General features: G+C 44.0%; 1 protein-coding gene and 1 pseudogene across 5 annotated transcripts in view; one reads left to right on the forward strand and one right to left on the reverse strand.

Moving 5' to 3' along the window:
- The window catches only part of Lrch1 (leucine rich repeats and calponin homology domain containing 1), a 184,898-nt gene that overhangs the window by 150,096 nt on the left and 7,447 nt on the right, over positions 1-27,355 (forward strand). For 2 of the 5 annotated variants that reach the window (XM_057785982.1, XM_057785983.1), the window contains 6 exons: positions 581-659; positions 3,016-3,120; positions 9,962-10,071; positions 14,367-14,504; positions 18,046-18,123; positions 25,130-26,985. In XM_057785982.1, the coding sequence (XP_057641965.1) occupies positions 581-659; positions 3,016-3,120; positions 9,962-10,071; positions 14,367-14,504; positions 18,046-18,123; positions 25,130-25,336 (717 nt within the window). In that variant the 3' untranslated portion in view covers positions 25,337-26,985. Of the gene's footprint in view, positions 1-580; positions 660-3,015; positions 3,121-9,961; positions 10,072-14,366; positions 14,505-18,045; positions 18,124-25,129; positions 26,986-27,355 lie in introns of those variants that run through there. The other 3 variants (XM_057785984.1, XM_057785986.1, XM_057785987.1) reach the window with 3 other exon arrangements.
- Positions 8,407-9,950, reverse strand: LOC130884804 (60S ribosomal protein L35a-like; annotated as a pseudogene).

A 27,355-nucleotide genomic window follows, 5' to 3' on the forward strand; every position in this document is an offset into this window, starting at 1 on the left:
GGTCTTTCATTAGTTGCCACTCACTGTCACAAGTCTGTTTGGCTGTCTATATAACTAAAGGTTCATTTCATGAGAAATAGCTTTTGGAAACTAGGGGTGGGAATGTCTTTACAGAAGATGTCAGAAAGTCACTCAATTAGGTGGCATCGCGGTGGTTGTCGCATGTGTGGGGTCAACGTGCAGATGCTGGAGTCTGCTCAGCGGTAGTTTCATCCCTCCGCGTTGGAGAGGCTTCCTTGTGTGTCCTTTGGGATGATTGCACACATGCATTCAGCTCTGTCGGAGGAGAAGTGGGTCGCCAGCGTTACGTCATCATGAAATATTTTTATAGTGAGCAAGTAAAAAATTGGATGCAACCACAAAAACATCGCTAGTAACACAATTTACTAGGGTGCCTGGGAACAGTCTGCTGGCTGCCTCTTGAAGCATTTACAGAATGACGTTTTTCTGTAGCCAAGAATGAAGCCAGGACTCCATCACAGCGCAGGAATAGCGAAATGCAGAGTGCTTTTATAATAATCCTTGATCCTACAAGTATGTCTGGTTCTTCACTTTCGCCCCAATCGTCTTCCCTTCTCAGCCACAGATGAGAGAGAACTCGCCTTCGGTGTCTCCGACTGCAAACATCACAGCTCCCTTTGGCCTGAAGCCTCGCTCAGGTATGCTGACCTCTGCTGGATTCTTATTCTGAATAACTCTGATGTGCCTCTGGGGCCTCTCAAACATCTACCTGAGGAATAGGAACATGGCCAGCTCTATTCAGCTGGGGTCCTGGCATCCTCGCAGCCACAGCTCGGGGAGGTCAGGTGACTGTCTCAAGCTCTCTGGTCTGTGGTTCCAGGCATGGGCAGCCTGTTTTCTTTTGAACCACAGCAGAGGGGAGGCAAAGGGAGCCTGCAAGTAGGGAAGGAAGGTTCCCTTGAACTTTCTCCTTACAGAAAATAAAGGGTCCCCTTTACCCTAAAGGTTCCTGGTGCCCCACTGAGCTAAAGGGCAGCCTGAAGGCAGAGTCCTCCCCAAGATGTCCCCAGTTGCTTTCTGAGCATGGTAAGGCCTCTGCATTGACTCGTACAAGAGGGTGAGCATTTTAAGGCTTATATGAGTGGTTAGGAGTCAGGGGGGAGAATTCTTACAGGGGAGTGTCTTTGGCCTACTTGATTTTGATTTGTGTTACTATATTGACAAAAACAATTATAGCAATGGGCAAAGTTACCCTCAGTCTTTAAAAAGGACTAGCGATAGAATAGTACTTTTCTTTATATATTTCTAGCTATCTGCCTTTTTTTTAGGACTGCCTTTGTTTTAAATGTTTTGTTTTTTTAGTATTTACCAATAGTGCTTTGAAGTGGGTTCTAATAAAGGCCCTGGACACATGTATGTAAGCACACCTGGAGGAAAACACAGGTGTTCTAAGCTTTTGAGGAGAAGCATTGTGGCAACAGGATAAATTACAAGTCTCTGACTTGAAGTGATGATACCTATGGGAGAGACAAGATGATTCCTTTACGAAAGGAAATATTTTGTGCTTGGAGCACATGGTTGATGGATAGCGTGTAGCCAGGTGTGGAGGTTTCCAGGCCATGAGAACAGAGTAAGGGAGAGAAATAGTTGGAAAAAATGCTTCTAGAGGGATCAGAGTTTCTAGATCTTTTTGCTTTTGGTTTTCAGTCCTGGAAATTAAACCCAGGGGCTTGCCGATGCCAGGCTAATGCTCTACCACCAAGCTATATCTCCAGCCCTAGAGTATGTTCTAGAAGGGAAAAGCCCAGATGAAATAGCATAAAACTCAAGTGACCAGCTGCCTCATGTATGAAACTGGGCATATATAGCTAAATCTCGGCCGTGCCTTGATTTTCACAATCCCAGCTCTGTTCTGGGAGAAATGGAGGTAATCATGGTTCTGCCTCCGCTGCCTCATGTGGGGCTGCAGGCTCTTTCAAGCCTTTTGGACAGTTCTCTAAGAATGTAAAAAAACATTTCATAATCGAAATCAAAAGTTGGATGACTCTCCAAAGATTAACAGTCTTTTGGATGGTGGATCCTGTAATTTAGTTATAAAATGGGTTCAGTGACTTTTGATGTGTTTATAGAGTCCAGCCTCAACTCACCAAGTCAGAGGTTGCCTTGTGCCCACACTGTGCCCAATTCCAGTACTGTGACAAGGTGAAAATGAGAATATTTATTTTAAGCTGGAGAAAACAAATGCTATTTCCTTCCCAAGTTTCCAATTGCAGATTTGTTAACTACGCAGTGAAATTACTTTCTGGATATTAAGCCCAAAGATAAGATGTCTTATCATTTTATAAATAGCTAACTCAGAAGTTCTTGAGGGTTTTTTTTCTTCTATATTATGTGTACTGAATATTCAGAAACCGTTTTATTGAGCAACATTGTAAAGTGATTTATAAAGCACTTCAAGGGTTAAAGGAAGAGTTAATGAGGTCAGTTCTTAGTTAAACACCCTATGAAACCTTATAGGAGTGTCTTTAAAATCTACTATCTTGATTTTTAAAAAGCATTAGCATATGCAACACTCTTGGAATCCTTTTGTTTTTAAATAGCAGATACATTTATCCACTTTGAGCTTTGTCTATGTGCCCTGCAGCTCTGGCTGAACTGTGCTGTTGTATCTGCTGGTTAGGTGGTTAGAAGGGCCTGCAAAGGCCGGCGGGTAGGCCTTTTCCTCTCAGCTGCATAAATGATGATCTCTGCCCTCTGCTGCCATGACCCATTAGGACTCTAGACCGCAGGCTTGTTGAACCGTTAAGATTACGGCTATTAACTGCATGCGAAGTATGTGACCAAAGAGTACTAACGCTCAGTTTTTATCGTTCTTCTTATTCCATGCACCATCCTTCATTCTCCTCCTATATTGTGCATTTGAATTTAAATCCCATGTAACGAAATCCACTTCATTTCCATACGAACCCTATGCCACGCGTGAAATGCTGCGGCCCCTTTGGTTCCCCCTGGTCCTTGTGCATCTGTCCACCTGGCTCTCTCGCTCTCCTGCAGACCCAGCCCTCATTCTCCCTCCTATCTCCTTCAACAAACTTACGCAGGCACAAACATGGGACAACTCTAGCTACAGTGTTCCATCTGAAGGAGACACTGACAATGGTAGGTGTTTTGTCTCTTCTTCAATGCTTCTGTGGATGAACCAGTGACTGTACCGCACATTGCTTAGTGTGTAGCTACAGACAGTAGCTACTGACCTGCATGCTCCTTACTCGGGAAGCCTCCAAGGCGAAGTCTAGACAAGTGCATGTGAGCTCTTGCCCAAGGGCTGATGGTGGGACAGTTTACGTACCCCAGGGTGCTGAGTCTGGGGAGGGTTTCACACTGCTGTCTTCTCTCTACCTGCTCTGCTTGGGGTTTGGTTGGTTTGTCTGTTCATCTGCAAAGATTTGAGCTCACACATCAGGGTTTAGAATGTGGGTGTGGTGATACACTCCTATAACATCAGCATAGGGCAGGCTGAGGCAGGAGGGTAGAGTTTGAGGCTACCTGAGGCCATATATATAGTGGAGCCCTGCCTCAAAAAATAAGGTTGATCTTTTATTGTCTATATTTACCACATGGGGGATTTAAAGGCAATTCTAAGGTATCATGGTGAATCCTAGAGTTTTGCACTGGAAATAATGTTGATATTGAACAGTTTCTAAAAATGAAAAGAAATGACTCTTTTTTTTCCCCCAAAGTTTTAATACATTTTGACTTTTATACTTTTTTGGTGTGAACTCACTCACATTAGGATACTGAGGATACTGAGTTAGTCTGATCATAATAAGTATACATTTTTAAAAATTGGGAACACCCAGAGAGTCTTAATATGAATATCCTAATTTTGTCTTATTAGATAGCTCAAGTAGTTCAAATAGAAATTAAATTATTTAGAACTATATACCACATCTATATAAATCTCTGTTCTGGTTTAACACTAGTTGTAAACATTTTACCTCAAACTCCAAAGGGCTAGAAGAAAATAGTAAAATGAGATGTGAGGCTTCACCGCCACGCACACACAGCTGTACGTGTGTTTTCTGATGCCAACTGTGTCGTCTGTCGTCTCTACAGTGCTTAGAAAATGAAGTTAGAACACTTACTGCGATCTCTGCTTAAAATTCAGCCACATTTCCAGCTTACTAAAGAATAATGCATATTCTGATAGACTGATTCTATAAGAAATAATAGTATTTCATAGTTGTCTAAATCAATGGTTCTCAACCTTCCTAATATTATGGCCCTTTAATACAGTTCCTCATGCTGCAGTGACCCCTGCCATAAAATTATTTCGTTGCTCCTTCATGACTATAATTTTGCTACTGTTAGGAACTGTAAATATCTGATTTTTTCTGATGGTCTTAGGCAACCCCTGTGAAAGGGTTGTTCATCCCCAAAGGAGTCCTGATCCCCAAGTTGAGAACTGGTGGTCTAATATTTTTCACTGAAAATAAGCATGATTAAAAAAAAAAAAAAGATCATGAAACAAAATCCCCTCCTTATGTTATCCTGCTTTAAATTCTGGTTTGGTGGAAACTTTGTTGATAAGCCGTTCTTTAGTTTAAGAATAAATGATCAACCAGAAAGAGGAGTTTCTGTTCTTCTCAAAGCCCAGTTGTTAATGGTGCGATGTTGCTTACCGGAAGTAAGCCTGGCATGAAACGCTTATGTGTGAGTCGATATTTCCTTGGGTATGAATTCTGAAACCAGAGGACTTTTTTTTTTTTCCAAATCTGGGAAAGATTTGAAACTTTTAAACAGCAGAATTTCTCTGCTGGTATGTGAACCGATCACTATCAGAATATCTAGAGGTTGTGTGGATGTCGCTGTGAGACAGGGATTAGGGAGGCCTGCATTCCCAGCTCTTGAGTGTCTTCTGTCAGACAAATCTACATTCATTGCACCAGTAAGGACCTGATATGCAAGGCTCTAGGCCAGGCCTTCTTTTTATTAGGAATTCTGAGGTGCCGACAGCCAGTAATGAACATCTGAAAATAAAATAGCGTTGCATTTATTCCATGACCTTTTCTCCGTGTGTAACAACTCCAGTGACTTACCGCATAGTACCACAGCAACGATAAAAGGATTGTTTTCAGGATTCCTCTGGATTGGGCAATCATGTCAGACATAGTTCATTTTTCTTTATTTGATTTGTCCCAAGTGTGTTTGTCCTCATTCCCTGTGTGTTTCTTTATTTGATTTGTCCCAAGTGTGTTTGTCCTCATTCCCTGTGTGTTTGACTTCGCCTTGTGACTGTGGTGTGTGTTCTTGCTCAGCTGAAGAAGCCGTGCGGTAGAGGAGCGGAGGATCATGGCAGCAAGCTCTCCGTGTTGTTCCCAGGGCTTCCATAGAGCCGGACTGCTCTACGCTAGGCCTTCTCGGCATGTCCAGCAATGATTATTTCCACCTTTGCCTGTCTCTCCGGTGTCTTTATTATCTGATGCCCGTAGTTGTCCAGCCTTGTAAATGTTAGCTTAGACTACCATAATATAACTTTTGGTTATTAACGGTGGCAAACTTGGAATATCCATCCCTTTGCTTATTGCCTCACTTTCCACACAAAACCTTCCTTTATTCAAGTCCCTTCCAACATTTTGTTCAAAACTGAGCTCATTTTAAATTCACCATTTCCTTTGTAACATATTCTTCAAAGAGTTTTTTGTTGTTGTTTGTTTGTTTGTTTTTTTTTAAATGACAAGCAGGCTGGACAGACCTTGGGCATCTGGAGACCCACAGATTCTAAAGTCAGTCTGCTGATCAGGACAAATGGTGTGGAAGTCCATCAGTGACCCTGCCTGCTTCTGCCACCGGCTGGGGTGGCTTTCCTTCCATCTGATCATTTCTGGGAACTCACCCTCTTCTTCTGCCTTAGCTGTCAGGCCTTCTTCTGTGGCTGAGTCTTCCCTTTCCCCATTCCCTTAGAAGTTGGAAACCCATCCTGGCCTTCTACTAATTTCGACTTATTTAAAATTGATCTTCACAGAAGAGCGGGTGAGTGGCCGACCACCTCCGGCCAGTTTGCAGATATCTCCATCTCTTTGTGAGGACAGTGTAGCCCTGAGGGTGTGGGACATTTCCTTAGTGACTTTCAGCTCTGGCTTCAGATTAGAAAGTCTGGTTCCAGATTCAGAGACCTTAGGTGAACGCTGGCGTCGCTGTTGTGTGACTTTTATTTTGGAGGTTAATGTGTTCAGACCTGGAAAGTAATTTGGTGTCGTTCTGTGAGAGAATTCGAGAAGCTAGTCATCAGGACGAGGTCATTTCTGCAAAGGTATCTCGAGGTGCATCCCTCCTTCCTGAGAGATCTGAAACACTTGTTTACTTTGCTCACCAACAAGCCTGTGCCGGCACTGCTTTGTGGGGTGCAGTAGAGCATGCCACCGGCTCTTCCGGAGTCGCGTATAGCATGCAGTAATACAGAGTGATGCGTGCCAAGAGATACAGACAAACGTCTTTGGATGTGCACGGGAAGCAGCGACTGTGAGGAGAAAGTGAAGAGGCCAGTGGAAAGATCAGTAGAATCCTTTATATGCGTACCTCACCATCCTCCACAGGCCTGTGTTTAGAACTTTCTCTCCAGTCAGGCAGTTGTGGCACACACTTAATCCCAGCACTCCGAAGGCAGAGGCAGGTGGATCTCAGTGAGTTCAAGTCCAGCCTGGTCTACAAGAGCTAGTTCCAGGACTGGCTCCATAACTACTGGGAAATTCTATCTTGAAAAACAAAAAACAAAACAAAACAAAACAAAACAAAAAACCCCAAACCAAAAAAAGTTTGTTTAAAATTCTTAAATAGCCCATAGTATTTATAATAATTGTATAATTTTACTGTATACACTACATATACTCCTCATGTCCAATAATATATCTACATTTGAAGCATTTGTTTAAAACTGTAAGCTACAGTTGAAATACTTTTTTTTTTTTTTTTTTGATGGCTGTCTGTTCACAGAATGAACACCCCGGTGTGCAGGTTTTGTCGCGAAGAGGCGCAGGAATGTAAAATAAGCAGGCATGTCAGGGAATGAAAAGGCAGATCTCATCGCATGACCCCAATATCCCTCGCAGGCTCTGCCAGCACAGATGCGTGGATCGTGTGCAGTGAAGCCAGAGTTCACAGTTCACTCAACTTCCTCAGATTTTCATATTCAGAATGGAATCGTCCAATAAAAACATATTGAAAATATCTAGCAGGCCGGATTAGATAAGATTTACCCAGGAATAAATGCAGAAGGGAAATGACCTCCACAGCAAACAGTAGGGCTGTTGGAGTGGGGTCGAGGCGCCCCTTGGTGACATATGGGTGCATTACCCAGCTCCGTCCACATTCCTTGACTTTTTTGGTAAATTCGGTTAACATCTCTGCGACATGAAGTTGCTTTTAGGGTTTACGCCACGTTTCTCTTCCCATGACTCTGCTTCCATTGCTTCTAATTTGCCAACTTACCCTCGCTTTCTTTTGTAACTCTCCCCCCACTGACTGGATCACATTATTCTTCTTTTGCTAGCTTTGGCTTTCTTTCCCTCCCTCCCTCCCTCCCTCCCTCCCTCCCTCCCTCCCTCCCTCCCTCCCTTCCAATTGGTCTTACTTCAGAGACTCCTGTGACATGGCTTCTTTTACCAGGGACTTCTCAGTTTGCTTCCCTCGTAAGTCCAGGGCACAGGCTCCATTCTGCCATTCCAGAAAGCCTTGTACGCACTAGATCAGCCTTATTCTCCAAGAACTAAATCAAAGATTGCGTCAAACTTCTCATCCACCCAAGCATCTCAGTACTGCTTCTGGCATCTCTGAACTCATGTAGGAAGAGAACTGGAGGATTCAGATGGATACGATCTCATAGCATTCCATATTTAAGTCCATCAAGAACACACAATCCCCCCACAAGTGTTGTGTTTGCCAGCCGTATTTAATTTTTAAAGTGTAATAAGCTAAGGTCATTCCTAAAGTGACCTTGTAGGCAATGACAGAATGGCCATAGACTCTTTGTATCAGCGCTGTTTAAAGGACAGCGGGTGGAACTACTGAGGTTGTGGTGTCCCTGTCACTTGCTAGACGGTGGTGACTTCTGACGTGGGAATTCTCTGCCCAAGCTGTCCCTAGTGAGTCAGCACTGCCACCACCTCCCAGCCAAATCTAAAAGTCCACACCGAGAGAACCAGATCATCCTGCCTCTAATAGCTTTGTGTCTCTAGGCTAAAAAATCTCTAGTAAGAAAAAATTAACCTGCTACAATCACCCCCCCACACACCCCCGTTTGAGACAGGACTTCACTGTCTAGCTCTGGCTGGCATGTGACTCGCTATATAGACCAAGCTGGTCGCTAACTCACAGAGATCCATCTGCCTCTTGCAAGTGCTGGGATTAAGTGCCTGGCTACTAAATTCTTCACATGTAGAATATTTTTTATAAGGCAGCAAATCCAGTTTTCTTTATGTACTTTCCATTAGCTTCAACCTGGAAGAGGTACAGCATCACACAGACTTCATATTCACTGGCCTTTGCAAAAAGCTTGCTTTGGAATTTGGCGTGAACCAGGTCGCTGTTTCCAGGGGCCAGAGTTATCTTTCCCCAGATTATTCTGGTTTTGTTCGGTTTGCCTCCAGGAGTCTCTAGGTTGTTCTTTTCTTCTGTACACACATCTCTTGCCTAAGGAGAGTTCAGTTTCAGCTCTGGCACGCACACCTTCAATTTCTACAAGAGCTGTGCTCTCCTGGATTCCTGAGACCTCCTTATAGCCAGCAAAAATGGCCTCGCAAACACAGCCTTCCTAATCCACTTGGCTTTTAGAAGTCCTGTCCCCAGCATTCCTCCACAGGTGCAGAGTTGGTGGAAAGTCATATGTGGAATGTATTTTAATTATCTCAACTGTTGTTATCACTGAGAAGTTTAGTGCATTTGATTTTTATGAGTTTTTTTCCCCATTGTCTGTTCATTCTGTTCTGATCTATACAGTGCTAGGGTCTGAACCCAGGACTTCATATATGCTGAACAAGCTACACATTCAGCCCAGGAGAGTTAGAGATTTTCTTTTCTTGTTAACTTTTAAAAAAAGATTTATTTTTATTTTATGCACATGGATGTTTTGTCTTTCATGTATGTCTGTTTACCATCTACATCTCTGATGCCCTCAGAGGCCCTAAGAGGGCTTCAGGTCCTCTGGAACTGGAGTCACAGACAATTGTGAACCATCTTGTCGGGGCTGGAGTTGAACCTGGGTCCTTTGGAAGACCAGACAGTGCTCTTATCTACTGAGCCCCGAGAGTATGGATTTTCTGAACTACTCTAGAGCAAGCACTGTTTTCAACCTCTGCTCTAGTAGGAAGTCAAAGGTCCCTGAGCCAGCGGTGATGAAGCCGCCTGTAGTTCCGCCAGTCTTTTCGACATTAATCCGAGCACATCTGTAAAGAGCTGACTCTGCACACCTAGATGATAGGACAGACAGAATTTTTCCATCCCATTCTCAAATATATTGCCCCTCATGTCATTACCTAGTTCTTGATAGAGGCTTACTAAATGTGAAGCTAACAAGAACAGTTCTCTGCACCTATTTTTAACATATAAAACAATTCTAGTACCTTCTTTTTTGACCTAAATTACTTAGATTTAAAGAAAGATAAAGCATATGATTAGAATGTCAGTTAGAATGGAGGAAACAGGAGAAGTGAGAGGTGTGGGTGATGGCGTGTTCTCCTCCTCACCCCATGAGACCCATCCCCCTCTGGTTTATTCAGTCAGTCACCACAAGACAGCTTTGCAGTCCACACAACCTGGAACCATAGCTCGAGATAATTTCCCTTTGATTACGCACGTCAAACCTTTGCTGTGATCCTGGAATTTCCTTGCTTCTGTGAATGATCAATACTTTGGGATAAATATATAATAAATAATTTATTTAGCTGTACTAGGAATAGTCCTGTGTAGCAACACAGATTGATCTTTTCCCCCATCTCGGTTGCAGTGTTTCTAAGACCTCAGAGAAACCTGGAATCCGTAGACCCACAGTTTACGATTCGGAGGAAGATGGAGCAAATGAGAGAAGAAAAGGAGCTGGTGGAGCAGCTCCGCGAGGTACTGGGGGTGGCACGTGACTGAGCGTGAGGGTCACAGTCCCAGCAGCGTTCTGTGTGTGGCAAACGCCTTCCCGAAGCATTGCACACATCCCAGTTACAGATCCAGCTAGGTCGGTCCCTGCTGGACTGTTTGTTACTGCGTGAGTCACTTAGCCTTGAGTTTCAGTTTCTGCTTATACTGAAGACCTGCAGTGAGTTCTGATATATCGTGAAAGAATGCCTGTCGTCTATTTGCCTAATAGTAATATTTTGCTAGTTTAAAGGCATATATGTAGTATTCTGAAGTTTGTATTCCAAATCAGTCAGAGCTTTGAAATCCACCCTGTAATAAGCAAACCATTTGAATTCCTGTTGAAGGTGAAGGCTTGCCTGAATGCCGTCCAAGACTTTCAGCTTCATAATGGTGGGGATTGGGAATGTGTTTGTTCATGGGTGCTGTGGAACCTCATGGGCACTCCAAAGGTCTTTGTGTCTGCATAGGAAAATGATACATTTGTATAAGACACTAACAGTCCCGTCACCAAGGAAGAAGCTGGTGTCAGCTGTGGAAGATGGCCTGTAAGTTACTCATTCAAACAGACCTATTATGGTGAGGGCCGCAGAGGGCGAGAAGGCTTCTTCTGAGAGGCTGCAGATTTTATGTTGAAACCTTTCTCTGACAAAAGCCCTCTCCCCAGTGACACACCTTCTCAAGTCTTTCCAAACAGTTTCACCAACTGGAAACCAAGCATGGGGTCCATTCTCACCCAAACAGCTGCACCAGCTTTGGTAAGGCATAGACAAGTGGATCCCTGTGGTTAGTTGGTGAAGACCCAGGTAAAAGTAAGCATTCCTGTTTCCAAAAATAAAGCAGAGAGTGAGGAAGAACCTCCAAACCGACAACTGATCTTCTTACATGCATGCCATGCACACCCACGCATACCCATACGTGTGCAACACACACACACACACACACACACGGTGCCTACACACATACATGCACACATATATACATACACTATACACATATACATACACATACCACACATCTACACATATATATACATTTACATACATATACCACACATACACATGCACACATACACACACCACACAGACACACACACACATACATGGTGCCTACACACATACACACACATATACACATACACCACACACATACATCCACATACCACACATCTGCACATATATATACATTTACATACATATACCACACACACACACACAGTGCCTACACACAGATCTGTTCTGAATGTCCAGCTTCGTGAACTCCTTCCAATTTTCACTCATTGCAAGTCACTAAGTTAGCTGTCCCTTCATGGCTGTTACTCAGTTCCAAAGAGCTTCTGCCTTAGCAGCAGCTTTTGCTTGGAATTTAAAGTTGATTTCTTGCTAAAGGATAGACTAGTCCCACCCTTCACCGTCCTTCCAGTAAGCACACCTGCACAAGCTAAGTCCCCTGCAGGGCCAGGCGTGAAACTTGAAGAATAACATGGCCTTGAGCTCTGTGAGGTTTTGTCTCACCTCACATCTCTCTGGAGCCAGAGACAATAATGCACACACATTGAAAGCTTGTGTCCTCTACCCAGACAGCTGGGTAATGAGTGGTCTAGCAAGACAGAGAACTTCCAGACTATTGGTGTTGTGCTTGCTCTGGACATCAGAGAAAAGATGCTAGTCCACCCGTGCCCTACTGGCAAGGGCCGAGTCAGAGACCATCCTGTGGGAGTGGTGTCAGCAAAGCCAAGGTAGAAACCAGAAATTTACCCTCACTAGTAAGGAGCCTGTCTGCTCTCACAGAGTCAGGGGAGACCTGTGTGGAGCCTGGGTCATTCCTCTGGAACCTCACCAGAGGACGACCGCTACCATCCTGCCCCCTTCCTGAGGCCAAGTGGAAAACTTAGACCTCTACGTTAGTCTCGCCATAACATGGTGGGAGTCTTTCATTTTATATCAGACTAGTATCCTTAAACAGATCTGTCTAAATCTGAGTTTTAAATAAACCTGAATCTCACAACACAATGCAAAAAGTGCCTGGATTTCAATTGAAAAATCAGTCTGCAAACCAAGGGTTTGGGAGGATCATAAACCCTGTGAGAAGACAGCCCACAGATGACAGCTCTGATCTGGCATGGTTGTCAAGATTACTCGAGAGAAACTGGAGATGTCATTTACTGGCAGAGTGGTGGGGTCAGATTCACTTGTCTTCATGGAAGACCCCACTTTGATCCCCAGCACTGCAAGGGTAAAAAGAATACCTCGAACCGTGGAACAGATTTTTCAAGCAGCCACACTAGAGAGACCTCATTGAGTCATGACTGACATAGTCCCGGGAGAAGAAGCCATAGAGTGGTAAACCAAGGAACCAGGACATCTCAGCAAAGGAGGACCAAGTGGATGTGTGGAACTGAAAAATGCATTGTCCAAAGTGAAGACACCTGGTGCAGAGGAGCCGCAGCAGAGAGGAGATGCTGTGGGATGAGCCAGAATGACAGGGTGACAGACGTGACTTTAAGGCCAGGAGAGAAAGCAAACTGAAAACAGAGGGACCGAGCTTGGGAGCCTGTAAAGGAGTGACATGTGCGAAGAGTTCAAGGGGGGACACCCATCCCCTGGGCGCCTTCGGGAAAGAGCCTTGTGTACCTTGACACACAATGCCACGGTTGTTTTCCAAGTTGTTGTCATTGGGAAAATTTGGCAAATAGCTTATGAAACCTCCATGTCTTGCTTTCTAATTCCCCTGCATTGTTTCAAAATTCAAATCTAATTTATTTATTTTAAATTATGTGCTTATGTCTATGTCTGAATGTGGGCATGTGTATGAATGCAGTACCAGCAGAGGCCAGAAGGGGGTGTGGAATCCCCTAGAGCTGGAGTTACAGGCAGTTGTGAGCAGCTTGACATGGGTGGTAGGAACTGAACTCAGGTCTTCCAAAAGAGCAGTAGGTGTAGCAAGAATAATCAAAACCCAGAGACAGATATTGGGGTTCAGAGAAGCAAAGCAGCCAGGCCACCAGAGATCTCTTACTCTATATGAAATTTTCAGACTGAAAGAGAGCGAGTTCCTGTCTCCTCCTGCTTTATTTTCCTCTCTAGTGCTGGCATTAAAGGCGTGCACCACCACTGCCTGCCCTGTATGACTGACTAGTGTGTCTGTTTTGCATTCTGATATTCAGGCAAGCTTTATTTATTTAAACACAATTAATATAGCACTATAAGTATGTGCTCTTGGCTGCTAAGCCATTTCTTCAGTTTAATATTTAGAATAAGGATAATTAATTGATTTCTTGACTAAAATGCTTCCTTCATCCCCCTCCTACCCCATGTCAACTCAGTGATCTAGCCAGATTTGGTCTTTATTAATCCATTCATTCTGTTTTTATATTCTCATAACCAAAGCTAGGAACATACTGAACTTAAGTGATTCCAGGTGTGGTCACACAGATGGGTAATTCCAGTCCTGAGGATGTGGAGGCAGGGGGACTAGGAGTTCAGGGTTATCCTCGGCTACACAGAGAGTTTGATTCTAGCCTGGGTTACATGTGCTTCTGTCTCAGAAACAAACTACAAGAGGATTTTCTTATTACTGCAGTTTTAATTAAACCGTATCAGGACAACTGAATCCGTCTTTATACAGAGGGTTTTAAAAAAATGTTTGACCTTTAATCCCAGCACTCGGGAGGCAGAGGCAGGTGGATCTCTGTGAGTTCGAGACCAGCCTGGTCTACAAGAGCTAGTTCAAGGACAGGCTCCAAAACCACAGAGAAACCCTCTCTCGAAAAACCGAAAAAAAAAATATGTTTGAAAATATTTAGCATGAGTGTTTTCCAAACATTCTCTCTGCCTGGGGTGTGTATGTATGTCTGTGCATGTGAGTATGCGTGTGTGGTGTGTGTGTGCATGCATGTGTGTGTGAATGTGCACGTATGTGTGGTGGCCAGGAGATGACCTCAGCTGCCATCTACATTTTTGTGTCTGAGTCAGGGTCTTTCTCTCCCTGACCTGAGCCTTGCTGACTAGGCTGGCTGGCTAGGTAACCTCAGGGACCCTCCAGACTTCACCTCCCCATTGCTGGAATTACAGGCATAGAGTACCATACCAGACTCTCTGGATTCTGGTATCAAGCTTGGGCCCTTGCAAACACTTCACTGACAGAGCCACCTCCATACCTCCGGAATTCTTGCCCTTGTACCCTCATTGAGAACAGTCCTCCAGTTCATGCATCCAGCTGTGTTAACACTGAACTTGCTTTGGTGCCCATAGCAACTGGCTCTTTCTGCTTTCCATCCCCAGAGCATCGAAATGAGGTTGAAAGTGACCCTCCATGAAGACCTCGGGGCCGCACTCATGGACGGCGTTGTGCTCTGCCACCTGGCCAACCACATCCGCCCGCGCTCTGTCGCCAGCATCCATGTCCCCTCACCCGCAGTTGTAAGTAAGGCCAGAGAGAGGGAAACTGACGTTAGACAGGCTCTCTTTGCATGGAGTTGTTGGTTAAAGATGCTAGTGGGATCTCCAGGAGTCTGCCCGGAACCCTTCCATTGGGCCCCATACAACCAGAAGAATGGCGTGAAGCAAGGAGTTGGAGAAAGCAGCACTTTCAGTAAAGGGAGCCTGTTAAAAAAACATGTGTGGGAAAGACAGAAAATAGCTGTCTCAGGTGTGGAGTCTAAAGAAGTTACGAGTCAGTATGCTGGTTTAAGGCCATAGAGCACAGATTTGACCCGCACAAAAGGGTATTTAAACAGTGAGGTATCTCTTCAGAAGGCTGTCTGGTTGAAGGCTTTCTCTTAGTGGTCTCTCTCATGATTTTTTTCTCAGTAGGGCTTCACTAGCTATTCACTAGCTAGCCCAAGTCGAGCCCTCCTGCTTCAACCTCCCCAGTGCTTGACAGATCTCTGTTCATCATTGGGGATCTTGCAGTAGCTTATGGAGATACGTGAACACAGAAAGCATCCTGAGTCACCGACCAATCCCAGCACCAGGCACCACTCCGCTACTTTTTCTCCTCCCTTCCCATCTTCCTTCCTCTCCTTCCTCTGCCAGGAATCAGACCCAGGGCCTCTGTCTGCCAAGCAGGTGCTTTCCCATTGAGCTGTACCCTTGTCCTAGATATCACAGTGCCTGGGACAGGTGGGAGAAAGCTACAGGGGCAGCTTGTGATCCTGCCTGCAAGAGTGGAGGAATCAGAGATAGGCTTATCTGTGAAGTCCACGTAGGGTTTACAGATAAGAGCAGAAAGAGTTTATGTCAACAGATTGGGTGTATTGGGGAAAGTTGAGGAGCTCAGGGGCGAAAAGGCAACCATGGATTCCCGATCTATGTCTGAAAGCTTTGAGCAGGTTGCGTCCTGTCTTTAGCTTGATACACCCCTTTCTGAAATAGACCTGCTCCTGAGAGGATGATGTGAGGTACTGGAGAGACAAGTCCCATAAATGAGCCACCGCCACCGTCCCTGTTTATATGTAGCTGAACCACTCGTCTCAAGGTACAATTTCGACCATGTAATCAGTGTGTCAGGTGACCGCTTGTTGAAACCCCTGCCCTCCGCTTCAGGGAGCTCTCGCTAGGACAGTTTTTGTTCTACTCTGTTTTGTCCTGGCAGCAGAGAGTAGCTGATTGTCTCATTTCAGCTCTCAGCTTCTTTTCTATAATGTTCACTCTGCTTTTTCCTTTTCAAAAATATGGCCACTTTTTTTTTCCCCTCAGCCAGCTCCGGAGGATCCAATGCCCTCTTCTGGCCTCCTCGGGCATTGGATCCCCTGGAGCTGGAGTTGGCAGCCTTGCATGCTAGGAACTGCTCTTGGATCCTCTCTTAGCTACTAAGCCAATTAATTCCCCATGACACTGGGTGAGCTGTGCGCCCAACTGTCAGTTTTTTGAGATATGCTGGATTCTCTGGCTTCCCAGCAGAATGTGCACTGTCACCTTGCAAGGTGTTAGGAGACGTAAAGAATCGTGAACCCTTACACTTTTATTTATGTTTCAGGAAAAACACCATACTTTTAAAGAGATCTTTTCATTTTAATAACTTTTTAAATTGGAAACACATAGGAAACAGTGGTTGGTAGGAGAAAATAGCAGAAAACAGTGTTCTTCTGTCTTTAGCATGCTCCATACATTTGTGTTTAGAATTATGATCTTATATACACTATATATATATTTAAATATATGTATATTTAAAATCTGTGGGAGTCTAAATTGTCTGCACCATACCCTTCCTGATCATCCTTCTTACCATCTGCTGCAGGAGTCTGTTTGTTGCAACTCACTTCTAAATGCCCACTTACCAAAAATTCTCCTGTGGTCTGCTTGAAGTGTTTTTATTTTTAAAGTTAGGATGTGTATGTGATAGTGCCTGTGCGTGCGTGTGTGTAGACATGTATTTGCCACAGTGGTTATGTAGAGATCACGGGGTAAGTTACAGGAGTGGGTTATCGTCTCCTACTGTGAGTACCTGGAATTGAATTCAGGTCGTTAGGCTTGGCTGCAGGTGCCTTTACCTCCTAAGCCATCTTGCCAGCCCCTCAAGCAGTTTTGGATGGACCCAGCCCTGCTGTAGCCATAGAACCTGGACCCCTGGTGCCCACCACAGTTCCTCCTCTGACACAGGAGAATGTAGTTCCTTTGTGTTTCCCTCACTGCAAACATCACCGGTAATGACTCCCCCATGTCACGCTACCCCTTCTTCAGGCTGTTGTCTCCAGCTACGCTAGAGCTGTGTGGCCTGAGGCTGTGTCCTTTTGTTCCTCTGTCACGCCTTCAGCAGCAAATGCAGCGTGTGTGGAGTAGACAGCCAATACGATTGCATCTGCACCGTTGCATCAGCAATGCCGAGGGTGGCTGTCCTGACCATGCTACTGCAAGCATTAAGCGTTCTGGTCTTTCATTTCTTGAGCCCCATGGTGTATGGTTTTGTAATGCCAAGCCCAGGGAAGGTAGTTCAGATAGAGTCATTGCCATCCTCCACATAGTAAAGATTGCTTCAGGAGGAGAAAAATTCACTTCTTCAGTTTTTCCAGGCTGTAAGCAAAACATTGGCATCCCACTTGGTGTGATTAATGGGAGTTTTGATTACCAGTGGTGAGGCTGAACCTTTAACCTTACACTGCCACAGAACTGTCCCTGAACTAAGAGTACAGGATGCCGGCGTTGGACCTGTGGGACCTCCCTTCCTCTAGAATCTGTTCTTCTCTATTCCCTGTGTTCTCTCTGCTCCCCGTCTGTGTGTGGCTGTGCACAGCTGTCCTGTGTCTCTGGGGTGCTTGTGAGATGACTCTCTCATCCGCCACGAGGGAAAGTGCTTGTTTAGCCTCTCAGCCCAGTTGTTTCAGCCATACTTTTTGCTTTCCTTCTAAAGGAAATTAATAGTGGAATATTTTTTTAAAAAAAAAATGCTAAGAAGTGTTTAAAATTTTATCATCAATTTTATTTTCTGTATGAATCAAATGAACCTGTGATCCATCTGTGCTTTCCAGGTCATTGACGTGAAGGGCAGTGCAGCAGTGAAGCGCTGGGTTAAATCTGCCATTTTTAATGCTATTTCCCTCTTATGTGTCTTTCTAATTCAACTTTTTGTTTGTTTGTTTGTTGTTTGTTTGTTTGTTGAGGAGATAGCCTCATGGATTTTTAACCCTTAGTATAGAAAGACATTTGTTGTTGGAGAAAGCTGATGTTTGTGGTATATTTTTAGGTGAACTAAAATGGGCTATCCATCTATATGATGTGAGTTTTTGTGTGCACATACACAGATAGCTTAGATGTGTGAGCAGCTGGCATACATCCCTGTCAGCGCATAAGCATTGCATACTTGTGTCTCTCGAAACCTCTCTCTACCAAGCACATATAAATATCTGCGTTTGCACACACAGTCCAAGAATATGACCCACACTCGTTTTTTGTCTCTAGATGGATGTTTCTGGATCGCATTTTATCTTAATACTCTGTTGTTTTTGTATGTTTGCATTTCTAGCCCAAACTCAGCATGGCCAAGTGCAGGAGGAATGTGGAAAACTTCCTGGAAGCTTGCAGAAAACTTGGCGTTCCCGAGGTAACACCAGACTTAGTTCAAATGGCCACGTTTTGATCAAAACGTCATTATAGCTGTTTGAACGTTGAATAAACATCTTGTTTTTGTGTCACATCTTTTTTTTTTTAAGTTTCAAGAAATAATCTTGACTAAGTGACACACATTTTGAACGGAAATTGTTTTCTTGCAATGAAATTAGCATGGTTTTACATGTTTGTTTAGTTCTAAGGAGAAGGGGGAATCATTTGTTTTAAAATGTAAAATTCCAGATTTGAAAGAAAAGGGCTATCAGAGAGTTAATAAGAATCAGAAATTCTGGGGGCTGGAGAGATGACTCAGAGGTTAAGAGCACTGGCTGCTCTTCCAGGGGTCCTGATTCAATTCCCAGCAACCACATGGTGGCTCACAACCATCTGAAATGAGATCTGGCACTGTCTCCTGGAAAGTGTATATATAATAAATAAATAAATTTAAAAAAAGAATCAGAAATTTTCTTAGCAGGAATTACTGAGACAGTGAGTGGCCTAGGACCAGACCCATAGAGTAGCTAAGAGCAGCAGATCGGAACCCGTGGGCTCCTTAGCCTGGGCTGTTTGGCAAAACCCATGATGGCATATTAATGGCTGGCTTCCATTCTCAGTGGCTGCATTTTAAGAGATGAGTCAAACTAATATTCATTAAAAATACAATTATTGTTAAAGTTGGTGATAACAATGCATGTGGCTTTGTAGTTGACTAACAACTTACGTTTTCATTAGCCCAACTAATTATACAGTTCCCTTCCCCCACCCCCACCCCAGGCTCAGTCCTAAAGGCATCCTCAGGAAGATGCTTGGGGGTTTTAGAGACTTCCATACTTTTAACACAAAGTGACTTCAGGATTTAGGTAACAGCCACACAAATTAAGATGTCTCTTGCTGGGTGGTGATGGTACATGCTTTTAATTCCAGCACTCTGGAGGCAGAGGCAGGAGGATCTCTGTGAGTTCGAGGCCAGCCTGGTTTACAAGAGCTAGTTCCAGGACAGGATCCAAAGCTACAGAGAAACTTTGTCTCAAAAAAAAAAAAAAAAAAAAAAAGATGTTCCTCATCATTATGGTAAACAGAGATAAGTAGAAATTACATTTCTTATGACTTCTGTGTTTCCTAATGATACAGGGATAAAGCAACTTCAAAAAAAAAAAAAAAAACAAGCAGTTAAAAAACAAAACTCTCACGAGAGACTCTGAGCTTGTGTATCAGTTTCGAAGTATACTGCACCCCTCTCCTCCTAGCCCCAATTTTCCTTTACTTCTCCCTCTTATTTTGGCTTAGGGTAGGTTAATAGAAGGATTCCAGGATTATTTGAGAAAAGGCAAACTGTTTGTAAAGTGTCCTTCTATCAAGCTGTGTCAGTGAAAAGAAGGTCACCACTGCCATTTCTGAGAAATGACATCTCGTTTTATTTACTTGCTGAAATATCTTCATCATCAGGTCTGCTTTCAACTCCGTTACTCTGTGTGTCTGTGTCGTTTGTGTGTCTTTGGATATCCCATAAACACTCTGGGCTTCAGATATTTGTGAAAATACAATTTTTCTGTTAATTTGATTCTACCATGGGCTAGTAAGAGTTCCCCACTGTGAATCGGAACTCTCAAGCCAATGGCAGATGGTAAGCTACCGCATGTGTGTTGGAAGGCCCCAGTGAGTTAGGAGGGATCATTCTTGTCTCTTAGGGCTACCCTTAGGTCACTACTACCAGGAAAAGAATACATGAGCAACTAAACTTCTTTACTGAGAAGGTTAAATAAGGAAGGCACACTTGAGTGGAAAACCAGAAATCCTCAATTGGAAAGTAATTAGCAAATCTTCCTGCTTGCTCAACACAGAATGTTTTCATCTCACAAGTGCATGAGGGAATGTTTCATTCAAAGAGATGACGTGAGGTCTATCTGTTCTCTAAGACTGTGTTAGTTCCGTGTTCTGATAGAATCAGAACTACAGCCTAAAGTCAGCACCGTTTGTATAGTTTATCAGGTACATAGGGGCGATGCCAGAGCTGGGCAGACTCAGTTAAATGATTTCATGCAAAGTCAGTTGATGGGGTGGGAGCAATTTTTTAAATTGCTCTTACCTTCATAATTTATTCCATTTTATAAGAAATCTCCACCAGTACCATCCCAGATACTTGCTCCAGAGTTGGCAGTGTTTGTGAAGTATTTATGTACAGTTGAGCAGTTGGTCCTCAGAACTAGGAGGTGGTCTATTAACTATCCAGGAAGTGTGCCCACGTTGGGTGTTGTGAGGCAGCATTTCAGCTCACTAGATAAAGAGTGGAGGGTGTGGGTGAAACTGTCATCCCCTGGCCTGGTAACACCACTCATTGCCGTAAGTGGTTCCAGGCTGGCTCTTGTGCATACATGGTGTCTTTGGTAGGTGAGATTCAGAACTGTAGACAGTATCAGGCAACAGTAGTACCCTGTGTGAGGCTGCTGGTCAGATTGGCAGCTATCTCTGACCTTAGCCTTGAGGACAGTGCTCAGCGGGCTCCTAAATCATTTGGAATAGAGTCTTTGTATCAGCCAAGAATCTGAGTCTGGTTAAGTCTTGGGCCCATGAAGCCATTTACACAGCTGAGCTTCCTTTGTTGTTTCTGAGTCAGTTTGGCCCTCCTCTTCTCTGGTTTGCACGTAGCAGGTTCATGGTTGGCTGTCATTCCACATCTAGGCTACTTTAGAACTAGCAGTCTTTCTGGCTGAGAGAAGTCTCTCATTGATGAAGAATCAGAAATATAATACAGCAAATACTTACGTAGTTCGCTGGGAAGTTTTCACCCAATTCTAAATAAGTCATCATAGTCATAGAACTCTGTAGGTATCGTCTTTCTTTTAATGTCGGGGAAAATAGACATTGGCATGTAGAAGAATAACACTAGATCCCCGCTTTCATCCTGTGTAGAAGTCAGTTAAAATTGGATCAAAAGTCTTCATGAAAATTCAAAAGCATTGGAGGAGAACCTTTCAAGATGAAGGGGTAGCCCTGACCCTGAACAGGGCTTCAGTTGTTCAAGTTATGACGGCAACAGTTGACCAATGGGATTTCGTCTCATTAAAGGGTTCTTCATAGCCAAGGAAGGACAGAAAGCATTTGCCAGTAACTCAGCCCACAGAGGTTAATAGCCAGAATTCAGAAAGAACTCAACAACAGAAAAACTAAAAGAGTAAAAGTTCTGTGAATAAATATATAGATGAATGGAGGAGGCCGTTCTCAGGAAAAATACAAATGGCTAATCAGTAGCTGGGAAAATGTTTATTCTTAGCCATCAGGGGATTTTAAAATAAAACGGTCAATGTCAGGAGTGGCTATCATTAAGAAAACAGAAAACTGTGAGGCGGTGGTGGCGCATGCCTTTAATCCCAGTACTGGGAAAGTAGAGGCAGGCGAATCTGAGTCTGAAGTCAGCCTGGCCTACAGAGCAAGAAACACAGAGAAACCCTGACTCAACAGAAAAGAAAAAAGGCAAGAAACCAAATGAACAGAAAAGCTAGCGAGGGTGCCTGTCCTCGCGGATGGAAATGTTAGTTACATCAGCGACTGTGGAGGTTGAGATTGCATTTCCTCAGAAACCTGAAGAACTTCCATGTGACCCAGCTCTACGTTTCCTGGGTACACACTTAAAGGAATCCAGGCCAGCATCCCACGGAGATACATACACACCCGTGGAAGCACTGTTTCCGGTCGACAGACTTGGAATCAGCCTCGCTAGCCGTCACCAGACGAGTGGACAGGGAAACAGTGAACCCTCTGCACTGTGCAGTTTTCCTTCCGCAATAGAGTGAAAGATTATTATTGTGCAGGAAGACGGATGGAACTGGAAATCATCATTTTGATAAATAAGCCATGGTCAGAATGACAGACACTGCATATTTGTCCTCTATGCAGAACCTGGGCATAAATAGTAATAATGGAAATGTGTAAGTAGAGGGGTGGGCACTTTGGGCGGAAGATAAGCTAGCATATAACAAAAGAGCATAATTAATTTGGGCAGAGGCAGGCAGATCTCTGAGTTCAGGGCCTGTCTGGTATACATAGTTATAGGATAGCGAAAGCTACAATGAGACTGCCTCAAAATTTTTATTTGTTTGTTTGTTTATTATAGACAGGCAGACATCCAAATTTGTCTCTATTTCCTGTTAGTAAGCACTTGGTGTTTGGAGCGTCTAAGTCAATCTTTATTTTCAATTTCAGCTGCATCCTTGAGTTTAATCTTAGCTGATTTCTTAGGCTCTGCTGGCTGTGATTTTTTTTCCCCGTGTAATGGGAAATTAAATCAGCATTTGCCTCAGAAGGGTTCTGAGTGGATTAACTGTTTCACAAATGTTTTCACTCATTACAAGTAATCTGTGAAAAATGAGGGCTTTTAGTCTCTGCAAATGTAGTGTTTTCTCATTTAATTCTCAGGGATCCAAGAGTAACCTCAGAATTCCTCTCCACAGGCCAATTTGGGGAAAGCACAAAGGGTCAGGAAATCCCAGTTTCTCTCAGGAATTTCCTTCGTGGTTAGCCTCACCAAGGCTGCAGCTGTTTTTTGGCTGTTGGCGCTGTCATGTGGGACCGAGTCAGCACCCGGTTCTACGGTGGTTGCAGCAGCCCACCACGTGACACACAGCGGTTGCCATGGCTTCACAACCAGCTTACTTAGTCCTGACGGTTTTTCTTAAAGGTCGTCATGTAATTTAAATGATCATAGCCTGAGCCATTAGGCCTTAGCTGCTTTAATTAAATCTAGCTTCCAGGACCTGGTGAGATGTCCTTTACGTCCCCAAAAGTGCACTCATGAGCATGTCCGCCTCACTGACGTAACTGTCTGACCCCTCTGACAGTGCTACTAGGGAGCTGACCAGTGGTGCTCTCAGTGTTCTTGCTTTTCTTTCTTTCTTTTTTTGACAGAGTCCTGTTAAATATCCCAGGCTGACCCCAAACTCTCGGGCTCTTAGGGGCTGGGATTATAAGTGTGTGTTACCACCCCTGACAGAGTGGGTTGCTTCTAACAGGGAAATACCCTGAGAAAGTCACATGTGCCCTTGTGTTTAAGCCTCCATCTCATGTCTGCTTTTCTCAGGCTTCCCTGGTCCCTGGGAAAGTCATGTTTCAGTTTGTGTTTAAGCCTCTGTTTTATGTTGACTTTTCTCACCCTTTCCTGGTCAGATATAGCACGGCCCCGGAATGTTCTCAATGCAGTAGAAACCTCCACAATGGGAAGGAGATAGTTCCCATCTCTTAGTTCATGGCCAGCATCTGCCCCCAGTAAGATCCAGTTTACATGTGACTGCTTTAATTCTTGGGCAGACTCTTCATATTATCTTGGTTCTTCGAGAACCACTGAGAATGCATGTAAGATTGGGTGGATTTGACATGATTTGTTAATTTTAAAATATCTTTTGTTGGGCCTGGAGAGATGGCTTATTGGTTAAGAGCACGTGCTACTCTTCAGGAGAACCTGAGTTCTGCTCCCAGCACCCACGCAGGACAGCTTAGAGCCACCTGTAACTTCCACTCCAGGGCATTTAGCACCTCTTCTGGCCTCCATAGGTACTGCACATGCACACACACACACACACACACACATGCAGACGCACAAACACGGCACATGCACATGTAACATTCGAATAAATCTTTAAAAGCATTGGTTTTTTTTTTTTGTTAAGAGCATTGATGTGGGACGTTCTTCTGTATATGTGTTGCTTTATTCATCAACCAGAGCATTTTTGCCATCATAAAGGATTTCCATCCTCATCAGCCCAATTGGTAACTTACCTGAGGGTATTGGCTGAACTCTGAGGATATAGGCAAGATGAGCTCTTGGACTTAAAATAGTCTTTTGACTGGGATTGGTGTGCTTATCCAGGAAGCTACAGTACAAGACTAACCCTCCAGCAAGGTATATACAACCATATATATATATATATATATATATATATATATATAGGCACACACACACACAATTCATATACATGTAATAGGTATTTTAAATGCTTTGCTCCCTTGGAAATTGTGTCTGTGAAATGTCACAAATATCGTCAATCTTTGTTAAAGTTGAAAGCAAAACACAACTTTTTTTCCTTTCTGGTCAACAAGTTATAATTATTGTTAATATTGAGCTGCGTGGCTTAAAATCATGTTTCAGGCCTGCTGTGGTGGCACACACCTTTATTCCTAGCCCCTAAGGCAGAGGTAGGTGGATCTCTTATGAGTTCAAGAACAGTGTGGTCTACATAGCAAGTTCCAGGCCAACCAAACTTACACAGTGAGACCCTGTTTGTAAAGAACAGGAACAGAAAAACCAAAACCCTCCTGGTTCAGAAACTCAGTGTGTAAGAATACTTCGTCCTGACAGTGGTGGGCCAGGAGAGCTGTTCAGAAGTCTGAACACCAAATTATTACACACAGGTTGCATGACGATGAAACACAGAGACATTTTGCCATACTTGCGTAACAGTAAAGGGATTTAGATAATAACCGGTCATGTGCTAGCTCTCCTACTGTGTACCTCAGAGGTCCCCTTTAGCCTATTCTGTTATGTAACCCCCGTGCCCAGGAGGCCAAGTCTGGGGCTCTTGGGTTTGAGGCTGTCCTGAGCTATACCATGAAACCCTGACTCTACCTTGCCCCCCGAAAAAAAGACTGAAGATCCAGTTTTAAGATTTGTATTTTTCTTTACTAAAGTTTAAGCCCTCGATGTCCCGAATGGGAAGCTCATGCTTTCGTGCCGCTGATGAGCACATAACCATTTCACTGGTCCCAGGATGGAGTGTACATCGCACAGCTTGCAGTGGCCGGGCTGTGACTGGGGCTAGGGGTTCTTGTCCAGTTTACGCAGGCGACCCTGGGAGGTTCTACTTTTGTCATGGATTGTCACACTTGAAATACGGTTTGACTCCTGCTATTTGCTAGTAAGCATAAATGTGTGCTTCTTTCCGGTTGTTCTTCTGTGTGTTGTTAATCGTATGCACTGTCTCTTTCTGTTCTAATGGCTGCCCTTGGATTAGGCCGACCTCTGCTCTCCGTATGACATCCTGCAGTTGGATTTTCGTCACATTCGAAAGACTGTTGACGCTCTGCTGGCACTCGGGGAGAAACCCCCACAACCAACTTCTACCCTCCGCGCCAGGGACCTTATAGGCTTCTGTCTTGTCCATGTTCTCTTTATAGTACTGGTCTATATCACTTACCGCTGGAACGCTCTGTCCGCGTAACCCCTGCACGCGCATCCAAATGCTCTGCTCTGGCACCCTGGTCCATCCCAGCTCCTTCCTCCATTGGAGGCTTTGCCTTGCAAACTCCCATCCCTCTCAGCTCTTCAGTAAGCTATTGAGTTTTGAAGTTTATGAACATTTATGAACCAGATTTTTTCCAGAAGCACAAACTTTATAGAATGCAGTTCCCCTTGGGTAGTTTCTTTCCCTTAACAGTGACAGCAAAGCCTGTCAATCCATACCTCATGTTTCTTCATGCACATAGTGAAGGCGCCAATGCTGCTGTGGGCCCTGCTCTCTCCCATGAGCCTTTGCTGCTCTGGGTAGTGAATAAGGGGAGCCAAGACAGAACAGGCTGGATTTAGCTTATGGGAATCTTGAGACTTGATGCTAGTTCGAAGTCAGGACTGGGAATTGAGTTGTAGAGGGGTTGCCTTGCAGAGACAATAAGTCAGCATTTTGGCCCTGTATGATTCATAAAAGTCTCTAACGATGCCATTGCTGACCAAGTTGAGAAGTCTTATCTGGAGAATGGCTGCTGTGCTGGCTGGTTAGTTGGAGTCCTTCCTGTTTGCTGCAAGGGAATTGTGAAGGGCACCCAGAAGGGTTGCTGCCCAAGTCCACCGCAGCATGCCTTCTTTGCCCTATGCAGGCATGTTCTGGGGAAGTGCCTTCCTGGTAGAGCGCCACCTGGTGGATCTGCTTACACTGCCTTTCCTTTTCGTTAGGGTTGTTCCGAGAGTCTGAGAAAAGTGTTTTCTAGAAGGGATTTCTATTTTTGCATAATGTATTGGGTCATTTTTCATGATATGTCACATGACTGCAGATCCAGAATGTGATGGATTTGACTATTCAGTCTCAAATAAATCTATGGGTCTTGGAACATTCTTGGTCCCGGGGCCTCGAGTTACTATAGCAGCAGCTAATGAGAAGATTGCTCTTATTTTAGATGAACCTTGTTTTCTACATTTACTTTGTCCACTTGTCCTTTGATTTCCAGATGTGTTAACTGGCCGACTGTTTAGTTTTTAAGTCAGTTTTTAAAGGCTTGCTTATCAACACTCACTTTTTGGAGCAAAGCAATGAGCTTTTCATTAAAGGGGGAAAATGTTAGACCCTAATGTAGACCCAGATTTTGCTGAGTTCTGGGATGCCTCTTTACAATCTGAGGAGTCCTGCTGTGCAAGCTCCAGCCACTATCACCTGCTTTGTTTTATACCTTCTTCCCAAATGCTGCTTCTTGGGTGGGGAAGATGGTAGAGTTATTGTCCTCAAGGTAAATTTCTAGTTTGCTGGATACAGACATTCCTCAGATACAGCTGCTAAGGATAGTATCTTATTTTTCTGAACCAATTCATGAGTCCAGGGAAGAGGAGATTCTGAAAAACCTCCATACTTGAAAGGATATATTTATAATGGTTCCTTGCTGCTAAATCAGATCAGAATTATTTTTAAACAGGCAACATTCTTTACATGGTACGATGTTAGACTGTCCGAGCTTTTTCCTCCCTTCTTTGTGTTGACCGGGGAATACAGGGTACTTGGAAGCTGTTGGACATTGATTTGTGTCTAAATAACCACAGATGTACTGAATTGCCTTTGGTGCTATCTTGTACTTTCACTCTGTAACAATAAAATCCCTTTGTACAGTGTCTGGTGAGCACCCTGAGCCATAAGTCGCTTAATAAACACAATTTGGGTGATTAATCCAAGTTTCTTCTTGGCCCGTTGATGCATTTGTTCATGGGTTCCCAGAGTGGCTCTTGGCATTTCCACGCAGCTCTGCCGTGCATGGGGGCTGACTTTCAGTGATTACCACCACTTGTTTGGATTTCTTTCTCCTCGCTTTTTTTTTTTTTCTATGGTGGGTGGAAGGGGAAAAGAGAAAACATACTGGGTTGCTGGTTCAAGGAAAAAAATACTGTCAATAAAAATTGAGTGAGTAGCGCAATTTCTTGAGCTGAGATTTGAACTTCAGCATTAACTGTCTATGTATCTCTCCCCGGGCGTCCTGAGGAT

Source organism: Chionomys nivalis, chromosome 12, assembly GCF_950005125.1.
Source record: "Chionomys nivalis chromosome 12, mChiNiv1.1, whole genome shotgun sequence".
In the NCBI taxonomy this organism is placed as follows: domain Eukaryota; kingdom Metazoa; phylum Chordata; class Mammalia; order Rodentia; family Cricetidae; genus Chionomys; species Chionomys nivalis.